The sequence below is a fragment of the Aethalodelphis obliquidens genome, unplaced genomic scaffold (assembly GCF_003676395.1).
Source record: "Aethalodelphis obliquidens isolate GAN/ISIS:26980383/991018 unplaced genomic scaffold, ASM367639v1 scaffold51, whole genome shotgun sequence".
NCBI lineage: Eukaryota > Metazoa > Chordata > Mammalia > Artiodactyla > Delphinidae > Aethalodelphis > Aethalodelphis obliquidens.
In genome coordinates, this window is record NW_020837995.1 from 11,304,787 (window position 1) to 11,321,417 (window position 16,631).

Sequence of the window (16,631 nt, forward strand, 5' to 3'; positions counted from 1 at the left end):
ACCTTCATCAGTTACCATTATGGATGCAAGGCTTTGGAGAGGGCTCAGAACCAGAACTCGCCCAATCACAGACATAGGACATGGGAACCACAGCCCTCCCCAGTTGGTGAGGTATAAAAAGCCTGTTTTGGAAATAAAGATACTCACCATTTAATGAAGTGGACCCTCTTGTTTCCTTGCAGAACAACAAACCCAAAAGGAGTGAAGGCCAGAAATGCAGCATTTCCTGACACATCCTGTAACACATAAAGATTTCTCATCAGGGTGATGCAGGCACAGAGGTAAAAGGGTGAGAAACACAGTTGTTCACTGGGGATACAGGGTTAATACTTGGCCGTTGGTCACAGAGGGAAGAGCCTGGCATTTGGAAGTAATAGCCAAGTTACTTACCTTTTCTGAGCCTCGGTGGCCTTAACTGTAAGTTGTAGATTATAATACCAATCTTAGAAAGCTGTGGTGAATATCCAAAGAGAACCGCAAACCCTCACACATTGCTGGTGGGATTGTAAAATGGTGCAGTCACTTTGGAAAGCAGTTTGGAAGTTCTTCAGATTGTTAAACGTAGAGTTACCATATGACCCAGCAATTCCACTCCTAGGTATGTACCCAAGGGAATTGAAAATTATGTTCACACAGAAACTTGTGCATGAATGTTCATAGCAGGATTCTTCATACCAGCTGCAAAGTGGAAATAATCCAAATGTCCATCAGCTGATAAGTGAATAAACAAAATGTGGTACATCCACACAATGGAATATTATTCAGCAGTAAAAAGGAATGAAGTACTGATACCTGTAACAACACAAATGAACCTTGAAAACATTATGCTAAGTGAGAGAAGCCAGTTACAAAAGATCACATGTTGTATGCTTGCATTTATATGAAATATCCAGAACAGGAAAATCCAGAGAGACAAAAAGTATACTACTGGTTGCCAGGGGCTGTGGGGAAGAGGAGATAGGGAGTGACAGCTAATAGGTACAGGGTTTATTTTTGAAGGTGATGAAGATGTTCTAAAATTAGATAGTGGTGATTGTTTCACAAGTTTCACAATTCTGTTAATGGACTAAAAACCATCGAATTGCACACTTTGAAAAGGATGGATTTTTTTGATGTGTGAATTATATTTCAAGAAAGCTGTTCTGTGTGAGTGAGAGAGAGAATAGCAGTTATCATTATCATGATGGCCTGACACACTGGGCTCCCTCAGGAAAGTTTAGCTGAAGAAAATATAAGAAGCAACTGGCCAAGTGGAACAGCTATCGCCAGCCCTGTGGTGCCTGAACCAACAAAGAGGCCTCCTGGTCACCTGTCACTATCAGTTGGTAAACACAAGGCTTAAGGTTCTACTGGGCAAAGAGGGGAGAAGGTGCAGAAGCTGTAGGTCCTGGTTCCATCACGTGGGAAACGAGCTCCAGGAGGCCCAGGTCTTTTCTAGCCTGGGATGGGGCACAGAAAGCTGGGTGACGATTACATTCTCTCACCTGATAGCGGCCGCAGGTGAGAATCTGCTCTGTCAGGGTGTTGTTCAGGTGGCCAGAAAATTATGCCAGGCTGCTGATCGAATGGGCATACAGGCCAGTTGTCTGGGCCACAGCTCAGATAGTGCCATGGGGTCGGGGCCAGGCCCCTGGTGTGATGGGTGCAAGTGTGGGCCGTGGCTGTCAGGCTCTCCTAGTCTCTCCCGCCTTCAGGCTTTGCCTCCCTGGCACAGATCTTCAGCCTAATCAGTCCTAAGAACAGTGGGGCCTCTGCAGGGCCTCATGAGCCTTGCCTCAAGGAAAAGTGCAGTTTTGCCTTAGAGCTATCTCTTAGAGTCAGGATTACAGGTGTTAGCATCTGGGCCCAGGGAATAAACTAAATATATATTTTGCAGACATTTGAATTAATGCATAGTTGTTACTGTCCTTTCCTCAGGGTCTGTCGTGACCCCAACACTTGGCTGCAGGCACAGTGTCATTCAACCCATGGGCACAGCAAAATGCTGTTTAAAAATAACCTGAATGGAGATACTTTGAAGCCACGGGGCTGGGCTTCCCCCTGCCTGTCATCAGGGCTTGGTGGTGGGTGCTAACAGCTGAGCGCCAGCACTGCACACAAACACTGTCCCTCACAGGGGGCACCGGCACTAACTGGGCAGGCTGGCCTGCGGGGGGGGGGGGGGGGGGGGGGGGGTGAGGGAGGGCTCTGCGCACAGGGTTGGAGGGTGGGCACCAGGAGGCCTTCAGCTCACTGTGCAGGCAGGACCCGAGCAAGGCCTACAACTGCGGGTTTAGACAGAGACTCGAGGGTGGAGGCCTTAGCTTATTTGTACTCAGAGAACAGGCCTGCAGCAGACGTTTATCAGGAGAATGTGTGAGGCAGTGAGGTGGGGGCCAGAGGGACCAGTGTGGCTGCCGGCGGCGGGGGGGAAGCCCACACGTGAGCAGAACGAGGGGAGGGCACAGTGGGGCAGAGGGGGGAAGGTGTCTTCTGCTGCTCGCTGAAGGACAGGCCCAGAAGGAAGAACAGGCGGAAGGATGGAAAGGAAGGGCAGGGCTTGCAGAAGCTTGTGGATGGATTGTGGATGGTAGAGGAGGGATGGGAAGCGGCGAAGTGGGCAGGGAAGGCCTCCCTCCAGGTCTCGCACTCCAGGCCCCTGTGGGCAACGGAAGAAGAGCACCTGCGCCAGAACCACAGGCTCTGGGTCAGTCGGCCCAGGTCCTGGCTCTGCACTCACCGCCCGTGTGGCCTCAGCCAGGTCCCTTCGTTGCCCTGTGTTTCAGGCCCCTCGCTGTCAAGTCAGGGTTGATGATATCATCTGCCTCTTAGGCTGTGCTCAGTAAGCACCCAATACATGCTAATGGTTGTGTTGTTGTTAATAATATTATAGCTGCTACTGATTAGCTGAGTTTATTGAACTCAATACAGAATCTCTTTTAAAAAAGCCTAACATTTTACTATTTTTCATGATGCTGATGGATTTAAATTTTGCTATTTAGGAAAAGAGGGTGTGGGAAGTTGAGGTAGAAAGGGAGAAGTTACTCATTGTTAGAGGCTCTCTTGATCAGAACTGGCAGTGAGTCCCACTTTGTTCCTAAATAAATGCCACCTCTCCAGATGGAAGGCCATGAATGATAACTGAAAAGAGCACAGCACTGAGACTCCACAACTCCAAGTTTGAGTCCCAGTATCATCCTTGCCACTGACACTGGACATGTTAGTTAGTTCCTCAGAGCTCAGTGTTCTCATCTTAAAAAGAAGACAAGAATGTCTTCTTTTTTTTAAAATAAATTTATTATTTTATTTATTTATTTTTGGCTGCATTGGGTCTTCGTTGCTGCGCGTGGACTTTCTCCAGTGGCGGCGAGTGGGGGCTACTCTTCGTTGCGGTGCACGGGCTTCTCATTGCAGTGACTTCTCTTATTGTGGAGCATGGGCTCTAGGCACGCGGGCATCAGTAGTTGTAGCATGCGGGCTCAGCAGTTGTGGCTCGTGGGCTCTAGAGCACAGGCTCAGTGGTTATGGCACACGGGCTTAGTTGCTCCGCGGCATGTGGGATCTTCCTGGACCAGGCCTCAAACCTGTGTCCCCTGCATTGGCAGGCGGATTCTTCTTTTTTTTTTTTAAACATCTTTATTGGAGTATAATTGCTTTACAATGTTGTTAGTTGCTGCTTTATAACAAAGTGAATCAGGTATATGTGTACATATATCCCCATATCCTCTCTCTCTTGCATCTCCCTCCCACCCTCCCTATCCCACCCCTCTAGGTGGTCACAAAGTACAGAGCTGATCTCCCTGTGCTATGCGGCTGCTACTCACTAGCTATCTATTTTACATTTGGTAGTGTATATATGTCAATGCTACTCTCTCACTTCATCTGAGCTTACCCTTCCCCCTCTCCGTGTCCTCAAGTCCATTCTCTACGTCTGCGTCTTTATTCCTGTCCTGCCCCTAGGTTCTTTATAACCCTTTTTTTTTTTTAGATTCCATATATATGTATCAGCATTCGGTATTTGTTTTTCTGATTTACTTCACTCTGTATGACAGACTCTAGGTCCATCCACCTCACTACAAATAACTCAATTTTCTTTCTTTTTATGGCCGAGTAATATTCCATTATATATATGTGCCACATCTTCTTTATCCATTTATCTGTCGATGGACACTTAGGTTGCTTCCATGTCCTGGCTATTGTAAATAGTGCTGCAATGAACATTGTGGTACATGCCTCTTTTTGAATTATGGTTTTCTCAGGGTATATGCCCAGTAGTGGGATGGCTGGGTCGTATGGCAGTTCTAGTTTTAGGTTTTTAAGGAACCTCCATACTGTTCACCATAGTGGCTGTATCAATTTACATTCCCACCAACAGTGCAAGAGTGTTCCCTTTTCTCCACATCCTCTCCAGCATTTATTTTCTGTAGATTTTTTGATGATGACCATTCTGACCAGTGTGAGGTGATACCTCGTTGTAGTTTTGATTTCCATTTCTCTAATGATTAGTGATGTTGAGCATCCTTGCACGTGTTTGTTGGTAATCTGTATGTCTTCTTTGGAGAAATGTCTATTTAGGTCTTCTGGCAGGCGGATTCTTAACCACTGCACTACCAAGGAAGCCCAAGAATGTCTTCTTGGCAGTGTTGTTGTAAAGATTAAATGAGATTGGGACTTCCCTGGTGGTCCAGTGGTTAAGACTCCACGCTTCCACTGCAGGGGGCACAGGTTCGATCCCTGGTTGGGGAACCAAAATCCCACGTGCCGTGTGGTGTGGCCAAAAAAAAAAAAAAAAAGGTTAAATGAGATAGTGTAAGTGGCTGGCATGTGGAGGCTCTCAATAAATGGCACCTTCATGATTCATGATAAGGCTGGGCTCATGTGGTGGGTCCGACCACTTCAAATCCTTGACAGGGCAGGAGGCCACAGTCTGGGCCTGCAGGAGACCCAAGGCAAACAACCAGTCCCAGGCCCCCTGGAAGGAACAAGATGGTGAGAGGTTGGAGAGGTGTCAGGGCCGGGGAGCAGACGCAACACTGGGCTGTCAGTGGTTTGCTCCATCCTCCTCATCCCGCAGCTGTAGGCTTGGTCTGCTAGGGGCTCCTGCCAGGAGTTGGGGGTCAGGGGAAAGGCAGAGAGCTCAGGACAGCTTGTGCAAGTTCAGAGTTTGGGTATTAGTGTAAGACAGCTAGCTACTGGAGCCCTCCGGCTGTCCCACCCAGAGTGGGTAGGATATCCTCTTCCTAGTCCCAGGGCCAGGCAAGGACCCTCTGGGCAGAAAGAAACCATCAGAAAGAACAGCAGCTTCTTAATCAGTCCAGGAGAACAGAGCCCATCCGAAGCGTTGGTCTGATCTCATTTAATTATCGAAATGATTCCTCTTCTTCTGTCCTCCCTAGGGCTGTGTGCCCCAGATTCCCAGGGCCCCAGTAATTGCCTCTCTGTTAATAGAAATCATCAGTATTTATTACACCAAGCACTCCAGCTTATTTCGGCTCTCCTTGTAGCAACATTAAGGCGAGGGCTTGGTAGCCTATCACCAAAGTGACTCTCCTTAATGACAAGAGTAAAGGCTCCCAAACTGTTCTCCTTCCTCAGGAGGGCCGAGGGAATCCTGAGCCAGAGCCTAATGAGATGAGCCGCGGGGTCTGCAGCAGGGCCCTGACGTGGCCCTGGGTGAGCAAGTACTACAGGGCCCAGGAACAAGTGGAATCCCAGCAAGATGACTGCTCCCACCTTCTCCCCAGAGGAAGTCTCCTGGGGGCTTCTGCTCCTTAGAGAGACACAGCAACAGGAAGTGACCTTAGTTCATATATTCTTGCTCTGCCACTCAGGGCCTTGTACACTGTGGCCTCCTGGAACCTTCATCTTCTTCATCTTCTTGTCTGTAAATCAGGAAGAATAATATCCACCTCCCAGTGCTGGCAGGAGGATTAGAGAAGAAAATAATGTGAAAGGATTCCAGTGGGCCTGCTAGGGAAGGTGTGCCACAAACCTCTCTTCCCTCTCTCCTTCTAGGAGTGGGTGCCGTGGGGATGAAATGATATGATATATGGGATTGGGCCTTGTGCAGTGCCTGGTGTGAAAGCTGGTTCCTTCCTGTAGCCTCTTCACCTCTGTGTCTGTTGGTGGACAGACGCGTCAAAAGACAGGCCTGAGCCAGGACCCCCGCAGTCCTAGGGTGCATGTGGATTTGGGCTGGACACCAAGCTGGCTGCCGCTGTAGCTTCCAGAACCCCATAGGCAACAGCAGAGAATCCCCACCCTGCTACACTCAGTTGTCATGCTCAGGTTCACTGTCAGCCCACCTCTATGTGCCATCAGGTGACAGCCCTGCCTAGGGACCCATCTCTGAAGAGGTGGGCACTCTGTGTGGCCTCAAGGGGACTGGACAGATGTGGGGTTAAATGCAGAGGTGACCTGGCATCTTCTGTTGACCATATCTATCTTTAGGCAGCTATGTCTTTTTTTTTTTTTCCTTCTAACCAAAGGTCTCACATATTTACTACTAAACCAAAGCACTAGTGCAGAAACACGCAAAGAGAAAAATAATTTTCCCAATAAAACACACCCAGCTGGTCAGACGGTAGTGATGTTCTCAAAGTGATATGGTAAGATGAAAGTGACCTTGACACAGCATAAATGTGTGCCACTTCATATGCGAGGCTCCTTACAGACCCAGCGTGGTTCTTCTCCAATGTCTTCTCTTGGAGTTGTACCTCATTTTATTACCAGTTTTCATTCGAATCCATTGGGGAATGGGATGATTCTGCTTTTGTTTCTTGGCCAGGAATTGCTTGATCCTGAAAGTCTTGTGAGAAGACAAGGCTTGTGAGCCTTGTGAGAAGACATGGAGCAAATCCAGCCGCACATAGGATGGCGGAGAAGAGAAGGCAGCTGTTGTCTTTTCAGGTCCTGAAGTGACTCAGCAGTTCAGGGAGCACAGGTGCGGAGTATCTGCTGAGGACTTTAACACGGATGAGGAAAGCCAGGCTCAGAGAAGTTTCTGAAGGCCCCAGGAAGGAGGAGACCGGCCCTGGAGCCAAGGCCAGCTGACTCCGAAGCTCTTGTCAGTCAGTCAGTCCTCTGCAGCCCCCTGCTGATAGTATCTGAGGAATTTATGCAAGTTAAACCACATCGGTTGTACACAAGGCATTATTCAGGAAGCTTTGCTAATTCATTTGTAAATATCCGTATGTCTTCTTTTTTTTTTTTTTGGTATAAAATGGCATGGATGTGTTTTCTGACAGTGCTGGCCCCCAAGAGCACAGGGGTTATCTTCAGTAGGCTGTGCTGGTAGATAGGGAACTGTGGAGCTGGGAGGGTGACCAGGTTTCTGAGTGCCAGAATGTTCTCAAAGTTCATATTTGAAGTTTCGGCATTAAATCCTATGCAACAAAAACATCACCATCTCCTCACCAAGTGGCCAAGGGAAACGCAACTCTGCCTCCACATCACTGGGTTCCTCGGTTTCCATTCTATTAATTTTTGGGGGAAACTTATGGTGCCCCTCACTTATTAGGAAGAAGAGGTCAGTGTTTGAGAATCAGTTTTACTTGTGATACTGGGGTCTCTCCAGTAGTGGAAAGAGAGAGGCAAAGATTTGGGGAAACTGAGGCAGAGACCAGCAGTGTCAGAGCAGCTGGGATGAGGAGATGAAGCGCAGGGACCCGGCCACAGAGAGACAGGAAGAGGCCACGGGTCTCCACTGCTTTCCACAGTCTCGAGTGGCTGCCTGAGCTCGTCTCTGAAATGCCAGACTCACGTGAGAGCTCGTCTCTGAAATGCCAGACTCACGTGAGTAATCACAGAGGTTCCTCTCTGGGCAGAGCCTCCCTGGCTGGTTCCTGTCCCGCCCTCACACGCGCATAAGGGAATTAAACGTGACTCCACTGCAGTTCCACGCAGTGACTTAGGCCGCTGCAGTCAGTAAAAACCCACTCTTGGAAAGAAACTAGATTACGGGTCAGGGAAGGGTGGGCAGTGCGCTGAGCAGCCTCTGATCATTCCCTGTGGGGGGCCTCCCCCATTCCTCTTCTCTTCACTTCCACCAAATTACCCACTGCTGCCAAAGTGGGGCCCCGGTTTCCAATTTGTTATTTAGATGGACTTTGCCTCGGACCCTCTGACATCGATGTGGCGCCACAAGATTATGCAGTGTGGAATCCAGAGGAGTTTTCACAATGAGACATTTTCTCTGGCGTCTGTCACTAAAAAAGCCAATCATCCCAATATTGAAGGGGTGGGTGGCACAGGCGCGTGGTCCCTCCCTGCCTGTCACCCTCTAGAGCAGCGGTCCCCAACCTTTTTGGCACCAGGGACCAGTTTTGTGGAAGACAATTTTTCCATGGACGGGGGCGGGGGGAAGATGGTTCAGGCCATAATGCGAGCGATGGGGAGCGGCAGATGAAGCTCTGCTCGCTCGCCGCCGCTCACTTCCTGCTGCGTGGCCCTAACAGGCCACGGACCGGGGACCCCTGCCTAGAGGGGGCAAGGTCAGCGCAGTCTCCAGCCATGGGGGCGGGTCTTACCTTACACGGGTGAGGGTCCACTCCATATGTCTCCAACGTCTGTGCTTTTCTTAAAAAGTTCAGCTCTGATGTTGCTGGTGTTTGGCCACTGGAATAAAGAAAATGGGATGATTTCAGGATTTCCTGCTCCCATAGGTTCCCCTGAGGTAAACTCAATTAGGAAGTGGTCAGGGTGTCTCACACTCCGATTTTTCCATAGAGTGTGCTCCCTGCTCCGTCCTAGGACCGACTTCAGAGACTCTTATCTAGGGTCAAAACCTTGGAAGTCTTCAGAGTGAGGCAGGCTACATAATGAATGACATGGGCTGAGTGTAATACAATAGGGAGTGGTGGGGACTAGGGCAAACTGGGAGTGCCACCCTGTCTAATGAGGGCAGCTGCTCCTCAGCTATAGTCTTGGAATGCAGTCTTGGATTGTAGTCACACCATCATTGCTAGGTGTGATTTTTTTTTTTTTTTTTTGCGGTATGTGGGCCTCTCACTGTTGTGGCCTCTCCCGTTGCGGAGCACAGGCTCCAGACGCAGAGGCTCAGCGGCCATGGCTCACGGGCCCAGCCGCTCCGCGGCATGTGGGATCTTCCCAGACCGAGGCACGAACCCGTGTCCCCTGCATCGGCAGGCGGACTCTCAACCACTGCGCCACCAGGGAAGCCCAGGTGTGATTTTTAAAGAGAATTCACAGATACCGAATTTTATGTGGCATTTCGGTTTTAAGTACTATGGGGGCAGAAAAAAAATACATCTGTAGGCTGGCTGCAGGCCATCTGATCTAGACTGAAACACAAAGAAGGGACCTGTGTATCTTGCTGCCTAACCCTCTTCCTTTACCAAATGGGAACACAGGAATGGAGGGTAAAGAGATGCAACAGAAGACAGTGCTGAGCTCTCCAGACTCCACAATAGCTCTGTCTGCCCACAGGGTGATGACTGTGAAAAGGAAACAAGCAGAAAAAAGGAAGAAACCAGCGCTGGCACCAAGCCATCTGAAGAAGGGGCCTTCAGCATCACTCCCCTCCTGGCTGCCTCTTTAGCAGGGGCGTGGATGGGCTCCACACAGAACCAGTGCAGGATCACCACAGGCTCTCTCAGGGTCCAGTGCCCTGGGAAGCTGACCTCCTTCTACAGATGTGGGATTGGCTTCAGTGTGAGGAGGTGTGGGCAGTTTGTCAAGTCAACGACTCTGACGGCTGGTGGGCAGGACTGAAACTTTCTAAGTTCATCATTTGTCTCAAGTAATACGGCAGGGCAGGAAGACCAGCCAGCCTGAGGGAGAAGCAGACCAGATTCCCTCTAGTGTCTTTCTGGAGACGCATCAATCAATCAGCACCTCAGCGGCTTCTGTGCTGCCCCGTATGAAATACACCATAAACTATAGTGCAGTCTGGGCCCTCAAGGAATGCATGTTAGAGTTGGAGAAAGGAAACACAGACACAGTTTTACATTATGAAGATGAGGCTGAGCCTGTGTAAGTAGTACCTGTGTAAGGAGGCATTTTGTAGAATGCAGATGTTTACACCCACCAGCGCACCTGAGACACAGGGAAGGTGTTTGGAAAATGCTGGCGCAGCAGGCAAAGGACTGGGCACCAGAGGCAGCTGAGCACCGCTACCTCTTCCAGGGAGCCTCCTTATTCCCTGTGTGGAGACTGGAGGGCTCCGTGGGCTGCATTCACCCTCAACCCTCTGGGACCCTCAACGTGGGCATCATTTCCTGGGGGATCCCCTGACGTCTATGAGGTTTCTGGAGGACTGTCCCCACTGCTCTGACATCTCCTAAAACCCTCCTGGCAGGGGCTCCCGGCTGTCCCAGCACACCCTTGATCTCTCCTTTGAATGAGCCAGGAGCCCTCACAGATGTGTTTATTCTGACCTGTACCACAAGGGGCCAGTATTCCCTAAGAGTGATGGGAGGAGGTGGGGCAGCACCTGCACAGGGAGAGGGGTGGGAGGCGGCTAGGACTGCACCTCCGGTAGGTGTCTCCATTCCTCTGGAGGGTGGGGACCAGTCCAACCACACACAGTGGGCAGGAGGTCTGTTTATAAGGCTAAAGAGGCTTTGGGGACGTATTTGTTGGTAAAATCTTTGAGTGAAGGTGAAGATTTTTTGTTTCGGGGGGCATCAGGTGGGAACTAGTTTAAGGTGAATGTTATCATTAGAAATATCTTTTTCCCACCCCGTGGACATTGTCCTTCCCCAGAAAGGTAGTTACACAAACATTTGAAAAGATTTTTTTTTTTTTAAATTGCACTGTATTAATATGATAGCAGGTTTTATTTTACAATACTGTATTGTATATAAATTTTTTCTTAGTTTATCAGTTTGGGGAATCTGTGCTCCAGTATGCCATACAAAGTAGAGCCTAAACACCCTTTTGCTGCTTTTTAAAAAACCAACCTTTGTAGAAAACACTATTTCATATGGGTGAGAGGATGCACTGATGCTATTTTATGGGATGTGGCACATTCTGGGTGACCTAGGAGAATCTGAGGAGGACGAGCCTCCTGCTTCCAGCTGCTTCTCCCCTCCTTCCCTCAGTGCAGGGGTGTGGGGTTGAGGAAGCAGTACTGAAGACACACCCTTGAACGAGGTGCTCTCAAGGTACCCACACCAGCTATGAATCAGGCCAGCCCTGTGTGGTCCCATCCACTGATCCAGAAGCCACCTGTCACTGTCACGGACCAAGGTCGGAGGCTTGCCCATTTTTCACATCCCCACTTAACCCCTCCTCTCTTCCCTCTTCTGCTGTTTACGTTTTCCTTTTCCCCAGTTCATGATTCTTCCCTCTGTCTCTTCATTTATCTTAGTGAAGCAAATACCTTTCAGAGGCCAATCCTTCTCCATTTTCCTTACCTATATAGCTTCTCTCTTGCCTTTGAGCCTCAGCCTACACCACTGTTCTTGCAGAGGGAGCCTTGAGGTTGTACTGTCAGTGGATCACTGAAAATGGTACATCCCAGAGTCAGGAAGGCTGGGTCTGCAGGAGCAGAGGATGCAGTGCAGAGGCTGTGTGCTCAGGCTGTGAGGGAGACAGTGGCCTGGCCTGAACCGAGTGTCACGCACCTGAGTTCTGTTTTGTGAATCTCAGCAATCTTCCTTTCCAGCTTCTCTGAATGTTTAGGGAAAAACTGGAACTTGGAGCTGTAGCCTTCAGGGTGTTTTCCTGGGTCATAATCCCCAATCTCCGCTTGCAAAAGGAAAGTAGAGGAAAACAGTTGTGCAGATAGGTAAATCATCACTGGCAAAACAACAAGAGATGAACACAGAGAGCAAAAGCTAAAGTCTGCACCACAGTTGCACAGAACAGTGGATCCTGAGCACAGCTGTGAGTCGGGCAGAGGGCATGTTCCTCAGGAGCAGGCCCACCTTTGTTCTCCCAGGTGTGCACAATGAGTTGATATCAAGGCCAAGTAGAGAAGGTAGAGCTGACCCTGCGTTCTGAGGTCATCACATGTAAATTTGCAATAAAAGAGCAGAAGCCTGCACCATGGCCCACAGGCTCCCAGAAGAGAGCCTGAGAACAATGCTCTTTGTGGCAGCACAGGAAACTGTGAGCTTGATCAGAAAGACAGAAGCTTTTGGGCCTGAGCCACCTCCAAAGACTAAATCTCGTTTTGAGGATGTTAGCAGGGACACAGCAAAATGATGAATGAACCATGACCCAAACCAGAACTCAACTCTCAGTCCCCATCAAATCAAATCCAGCGAATACATTTGAATAAATATTCACTGAGGGCTGAACAGGTGCCAGGCCCCCTGGAGAGGGCTGCAGAGTGGGAAGACTGGCTATAAGCAGGAAGTGCCGCTGAGTTCAGGAGCACCAGGTCCTAAGGCTGACTTCTCCATTCCCAGCAGGGGGTGGGGCTTTCTCGTCCTGCAGATTCACAGAGTCCATCCCCAAAGCTGCTGAGATCTCAGATCTGGGGTGGCCAGTGGGCCCACGCTACTCCCTACAACGTGTTCCTAGGTCAGAATCCAGGCTTCTCCACATGTAGCATTCCCCAGGGAACATTGTGTGTGTCAGGAGGAAGGATGTTAAGAAGTTCAGCTGCTTTGTGGTTGTCTTTTCTCCTCCCCTAGTGAGAACCACAACCAGTGCAGGTGAGAAGTCTTGAGTGGGGAGTAAATATTAAGAGGAAAATGTGCCCTTTTTTCACAACTGAATATTGTTGTGTGGCACAGGTCTCCTCATCGTGCCTTCCAGACTACTTGGGAATTTCTGTCATTTAGCAAGAGACTAAAGGTTTCCCTGGGCTTAAAGTCTGAAGTGATCTGGAGCCACGGAGTCATTTATTATGATTTTACTTAGAAAGCTCCAAATGGGAAACATCAATGTTGGATATCAATAACTTCTTTAAATTAAAAAAAAAAAAAAGAAAATTTCAATATGGTTGTCAGGGTAAAACTAGAGTTTAAAATTTCACTTAGATGGGACGAGGTTTTCCTTTAAAAAATGAAAGGAGTATCTTTGGGTACCTTAAAGTTGGCAAGTACCTTCTAGACTTCAGGCTTAGGAGGTTTTTAAAAACAGGAGTCTCAGAAGTCAAAGTTGCAATAGGCTGACTTTTACATTCTTAACGCAGCTGTGATATTTTTTTTTGCCGGAAGAACTTTAGTTTCTTGTTGGCAAGCATTTTTTTTAGGTTCTGTTCACAAAGTAGCTTCCTGGAGTTCACAGATTTCTGATTATGAATTCAGATTCTTTGATAGAAACTTCATGATTTTAGTGCTATGGTCCAAAATAACCCAGTGACAGCTTCAGGCCAAAGGACTAAGAGAAGTCTACGAACTTAGAATACTCAAAAGTCCCCTGCATTTCACGAAAGGAGAAAGGATCACATACGAAGAGTACATACCTTTCCCACTGTTTCGCAAAAACCGCCAGTCTGGGTATTGGCTGAGTACAACCCCAACTCTGCCTTCTTTGCATGTTAGAAAATGGGTTTGTTACTTGGAAACATTTTTAACTTAGAGCACTCTGAATGGAAAGGTCTCTGAAACAGATACCAGAATTCCAAGGTGCTTCACATCTTTGAGATTTGAATAAAAAGACAAGAAAAAGCTGATTTGGATTACTCTCCAGAGTCTTGATAACTTTATCGACCAAGGGTGCAAGGAAAGTCACCCCTCCTCGAACAGAGTCTGAAGGGGCTGCCAGAAAGACTTTAGGTACAAACGATTTAAGGTTGCGTGGTCAGAGCTTCCTGGGTCTAGGGAGTCCAGGCAAAGTCTTTTAACTCGGGCTCTGTTTCAAGTTAGATACTGTTTATATCCAAGAAGTAGTCATCTGCAGTAACTGAAATAATGTAATCAGTACTTAGCATGAAAGGCAAATTTATCCTGTCAAAAGTCATTACCTTGAAGGATATAAGCTGCTAACAAGGCAGCATCTGATGTTTTACAGAGGAGGCGGCCGTGGTACAGATCCCTTTTGATCTGCAGGAAGACTAAATACCTGGAGAGAAAACAGAAAATGAACTATAAAGGATTTCTTTGATTGCTTTAAAGACATAAATATGTAATATAAGCCTATCAAAATCTCTGTCGGGACACTTTTACTACATTAAAACAAAAATCTCAAAACATACCACAGAACAAATAACATTTTTCATTTCCCTGAAGGCTCTTTCAAGCACTTTGCCCTGAACTGATTTTGAAGTTCAATTCAAAACAACCTGTCAGTTTCCTTCTGTAGCTCAAAACAGAAATGGCGGGCTTCCCTGGTGGTGCAGCGGTTGAAAGTCCGCCTGCCAATGCAGGGGACACGGGTTCGCGCCCCGGTCCGGGAAGATCCCACGTGCCGCAGAGCGGCTGGGCCCGTGAGCCATGGCCGCTGAGCCTGCGCGTCCGGGGCCGGTGCTCCGCAACGGGAGAGGCCACAACAGTGAGAGGCCCGCGTAACGCAAAAAAAAACAAAACAAAACAAAAATGGCACTTCCTGGTTAAAAGCATCGTCCCCCAGTGCTGGGAGTTGGAAGGAGCTGGCCCTGCTCAATTCAGTGCCGAGAAAGAAACCTGTGTCATAAGAGAGGGGCTGATGGGGCCTCTCTCCTTGCTGACGTTGCCTCTTAAGAAGCAGAGAGGTGGTGAAGGAACTAGCCCCAGCGAGGGTTCTGCCTCGGCTTGCCAAGTCAATCTGTCCATACGTGGAATGGCCCTCATTATGGGCAGAGGTCAACCAGACCTCTCAGAATTTGAATAAGGTGTAAGAAGAGGCACCGGTGAAGGAAATGCAGAAACTTGTGGCTAATATTTCTTCAACCGTAGGAAGCTCTCACCTCAGGTGGAAGCAGGCTATCAAGAACAGCTAATAGTAGCTGATGTGTATTGAGCACTTACTGTTTCCCAGTCCAGGACTTACACACTTGACATCAGCATCTCACCTAATTTTCGCATACCACTTTGAGATATATATTGTTATTATCTCCCTTTTTTAAGATAAACTGAGGCTTAAGTGATCTTCTCATGGGCACATAACTGGTAAGTGGCAGAACCAGGATTCAAATTCAGGACTGAGGTTGGCTCTTCATCACTGTGTTATTCTACCCTCTTTGCACTATAACTGCTTTGTAGTTTCACAAGTAATTGGGTGGACTCTGTTGCCATGGAATGGAACTGTTGACGTTCCATTCTGAAAGGTCTTTACAAGGAGCCGGGTCTCTGATGTTCATAACCTCACAGGTGCCCTGAGAAGAGCAGAGGCCAGGGGTATCACACCCTTAAGTGAGTCACCTACCACAGTGGCCCCTTGGCAGGGGGCATCTGTGGTGGTTTAAAAATATGTCCACAGGGAATTCCCTGGAGGTCCAGTGGTTAGGACTCTGCACTTTCACTGCTGAGGTCGTGGGTTCAATCCCTGGCTGGGGAACTAAGATCCCACAAGCCGTGTGGCATGGTTAAAAAAAAAAAGTTCACAAATTCCTCGATGCTCCTCATTTCCAGAGGTAGAGCTTAATTCACTCCATTTGAGGGTGGGTTAGACTGAGTGGCTTGCTTCTAACAAGCAGACTAGAGCAGGAGTGGTAGTTAGTGTCTGACATCTGAGACTAGGTCATAGTGTCCCCGCAGCTTCCTCCTTGCACTCTCCTTCTCTTGGATCACTCATTCTGCTCGAGGACACCTAAGCAGCCCTATAGAAAGGTCCATGGTGAGGAACTGAGGCGTTCTGCCAACAGCTAGCAAGGAACTGAAGCTTTCTGCCAACAACCGTGTGAGTACACCATCTTGGAAGTGAATCCTCCGGTCAAGGCTTCAGATGACCACAGGCCCAGCCAACCGCTTGGCTGCAACCCCAGGAGAGACCCTGAGCCAGAAGCACCCAGCTAAGCCGCTCCTGAATTCCTGACCCACAGACACTCAGAGATGAGAAGTACTTTTCAGTGAAGTTTTGTGGCATTTTGTTAAACAGCCATAGATAACTACAGCATCCTCACAGGAGTAATGGGAATACGGTAAAATTCCCTTAAATTCCATCAGTTTGAACCAAAAAGAAATTGGGCACTCCCTGGACAACTAAAGGTGTTTCTATTGCTTCTGTTTTCAGGCTGAAGAATAAAACAGAGGATTCCATGTCCACCTGATCATGTGAAAATGCTCAAAAGAAAGAGGACCAATGACAGCACAACTTCTGGGGTGAGGAGGGGCACCATCACGTGACTCTGAGAGCTCGGGGCTTGGTGATTCAAGTCATTACATAGAAACGAAGGAGCAGTCAAACCTCCTTTTCTCCTAAAGCTTTGCTATTCAAAGTGTGGCCCACACGACAGGGGTATCAGCAGCATCTGGGAGCTTGTTGGAAATGGAGAATTAGGCCAATCTGAGACCTACTGAATCATTTTGACAAGATCCCCAGGTGATCTGTACATAGATTAAAATTTATGAAGCACTGTCCTAAGAAAATTCGCAAGCATCCTTCTAACCACATCAGGATGGACTGCCCTCCTCAAACCAAAGGGAAGGTGACTACTGTGGTCCGGAAGTTAACAAGAACTCCCCTTCTTATCCCAACCACTCCCACGCGGCCCCAAGGAGAACTGAAGGAAAAAGACAACGTGCAATGAGTAGTCATTTTTTAAGTTGGATCTACCAGATCAAGCTTCTCTTCACTCTGCTTCCCACGAAGAAATG

At 48.4% G+C, this 16,631-nt stretch overlaps 1 protein-coding gene across 1 annotated transcript in view; it reads right to left on the minus strand.

Moving 5' to 3' along the window:
• The window catches only part of FRMD5 (FERM domain containing 5), a 45,235-nt gene that overhangs the window by 13,902 nt on the left and 14,702 nt on the right, over nucleotides 1-16,631 (minus strand). The window contains exons 5-8 of the mRNA XM_027083644.1: nucleotides 13,862-13,959; nucleotides 11,568-11,691; nucleotides 8,508-8,595; nucleotides 148-236 (exon numbers count right to left, since the gene is read on the minus strand). Of these exons, the coding sequence (XP_026939445.1) occupies nucleotides 148-236; nucleotides 8,508-8,595; nucleotides 11,568-11,691; nucleotides 13,862-13,959 (399 nt within the window). The remainder of the gene's footprint in view (nucleotides 1-147; nucleotides 237-8,507; nucleotides 8,596-11,567; nucleotides 11,692-13,861; nucleotides 13,960-16,631) is intronic.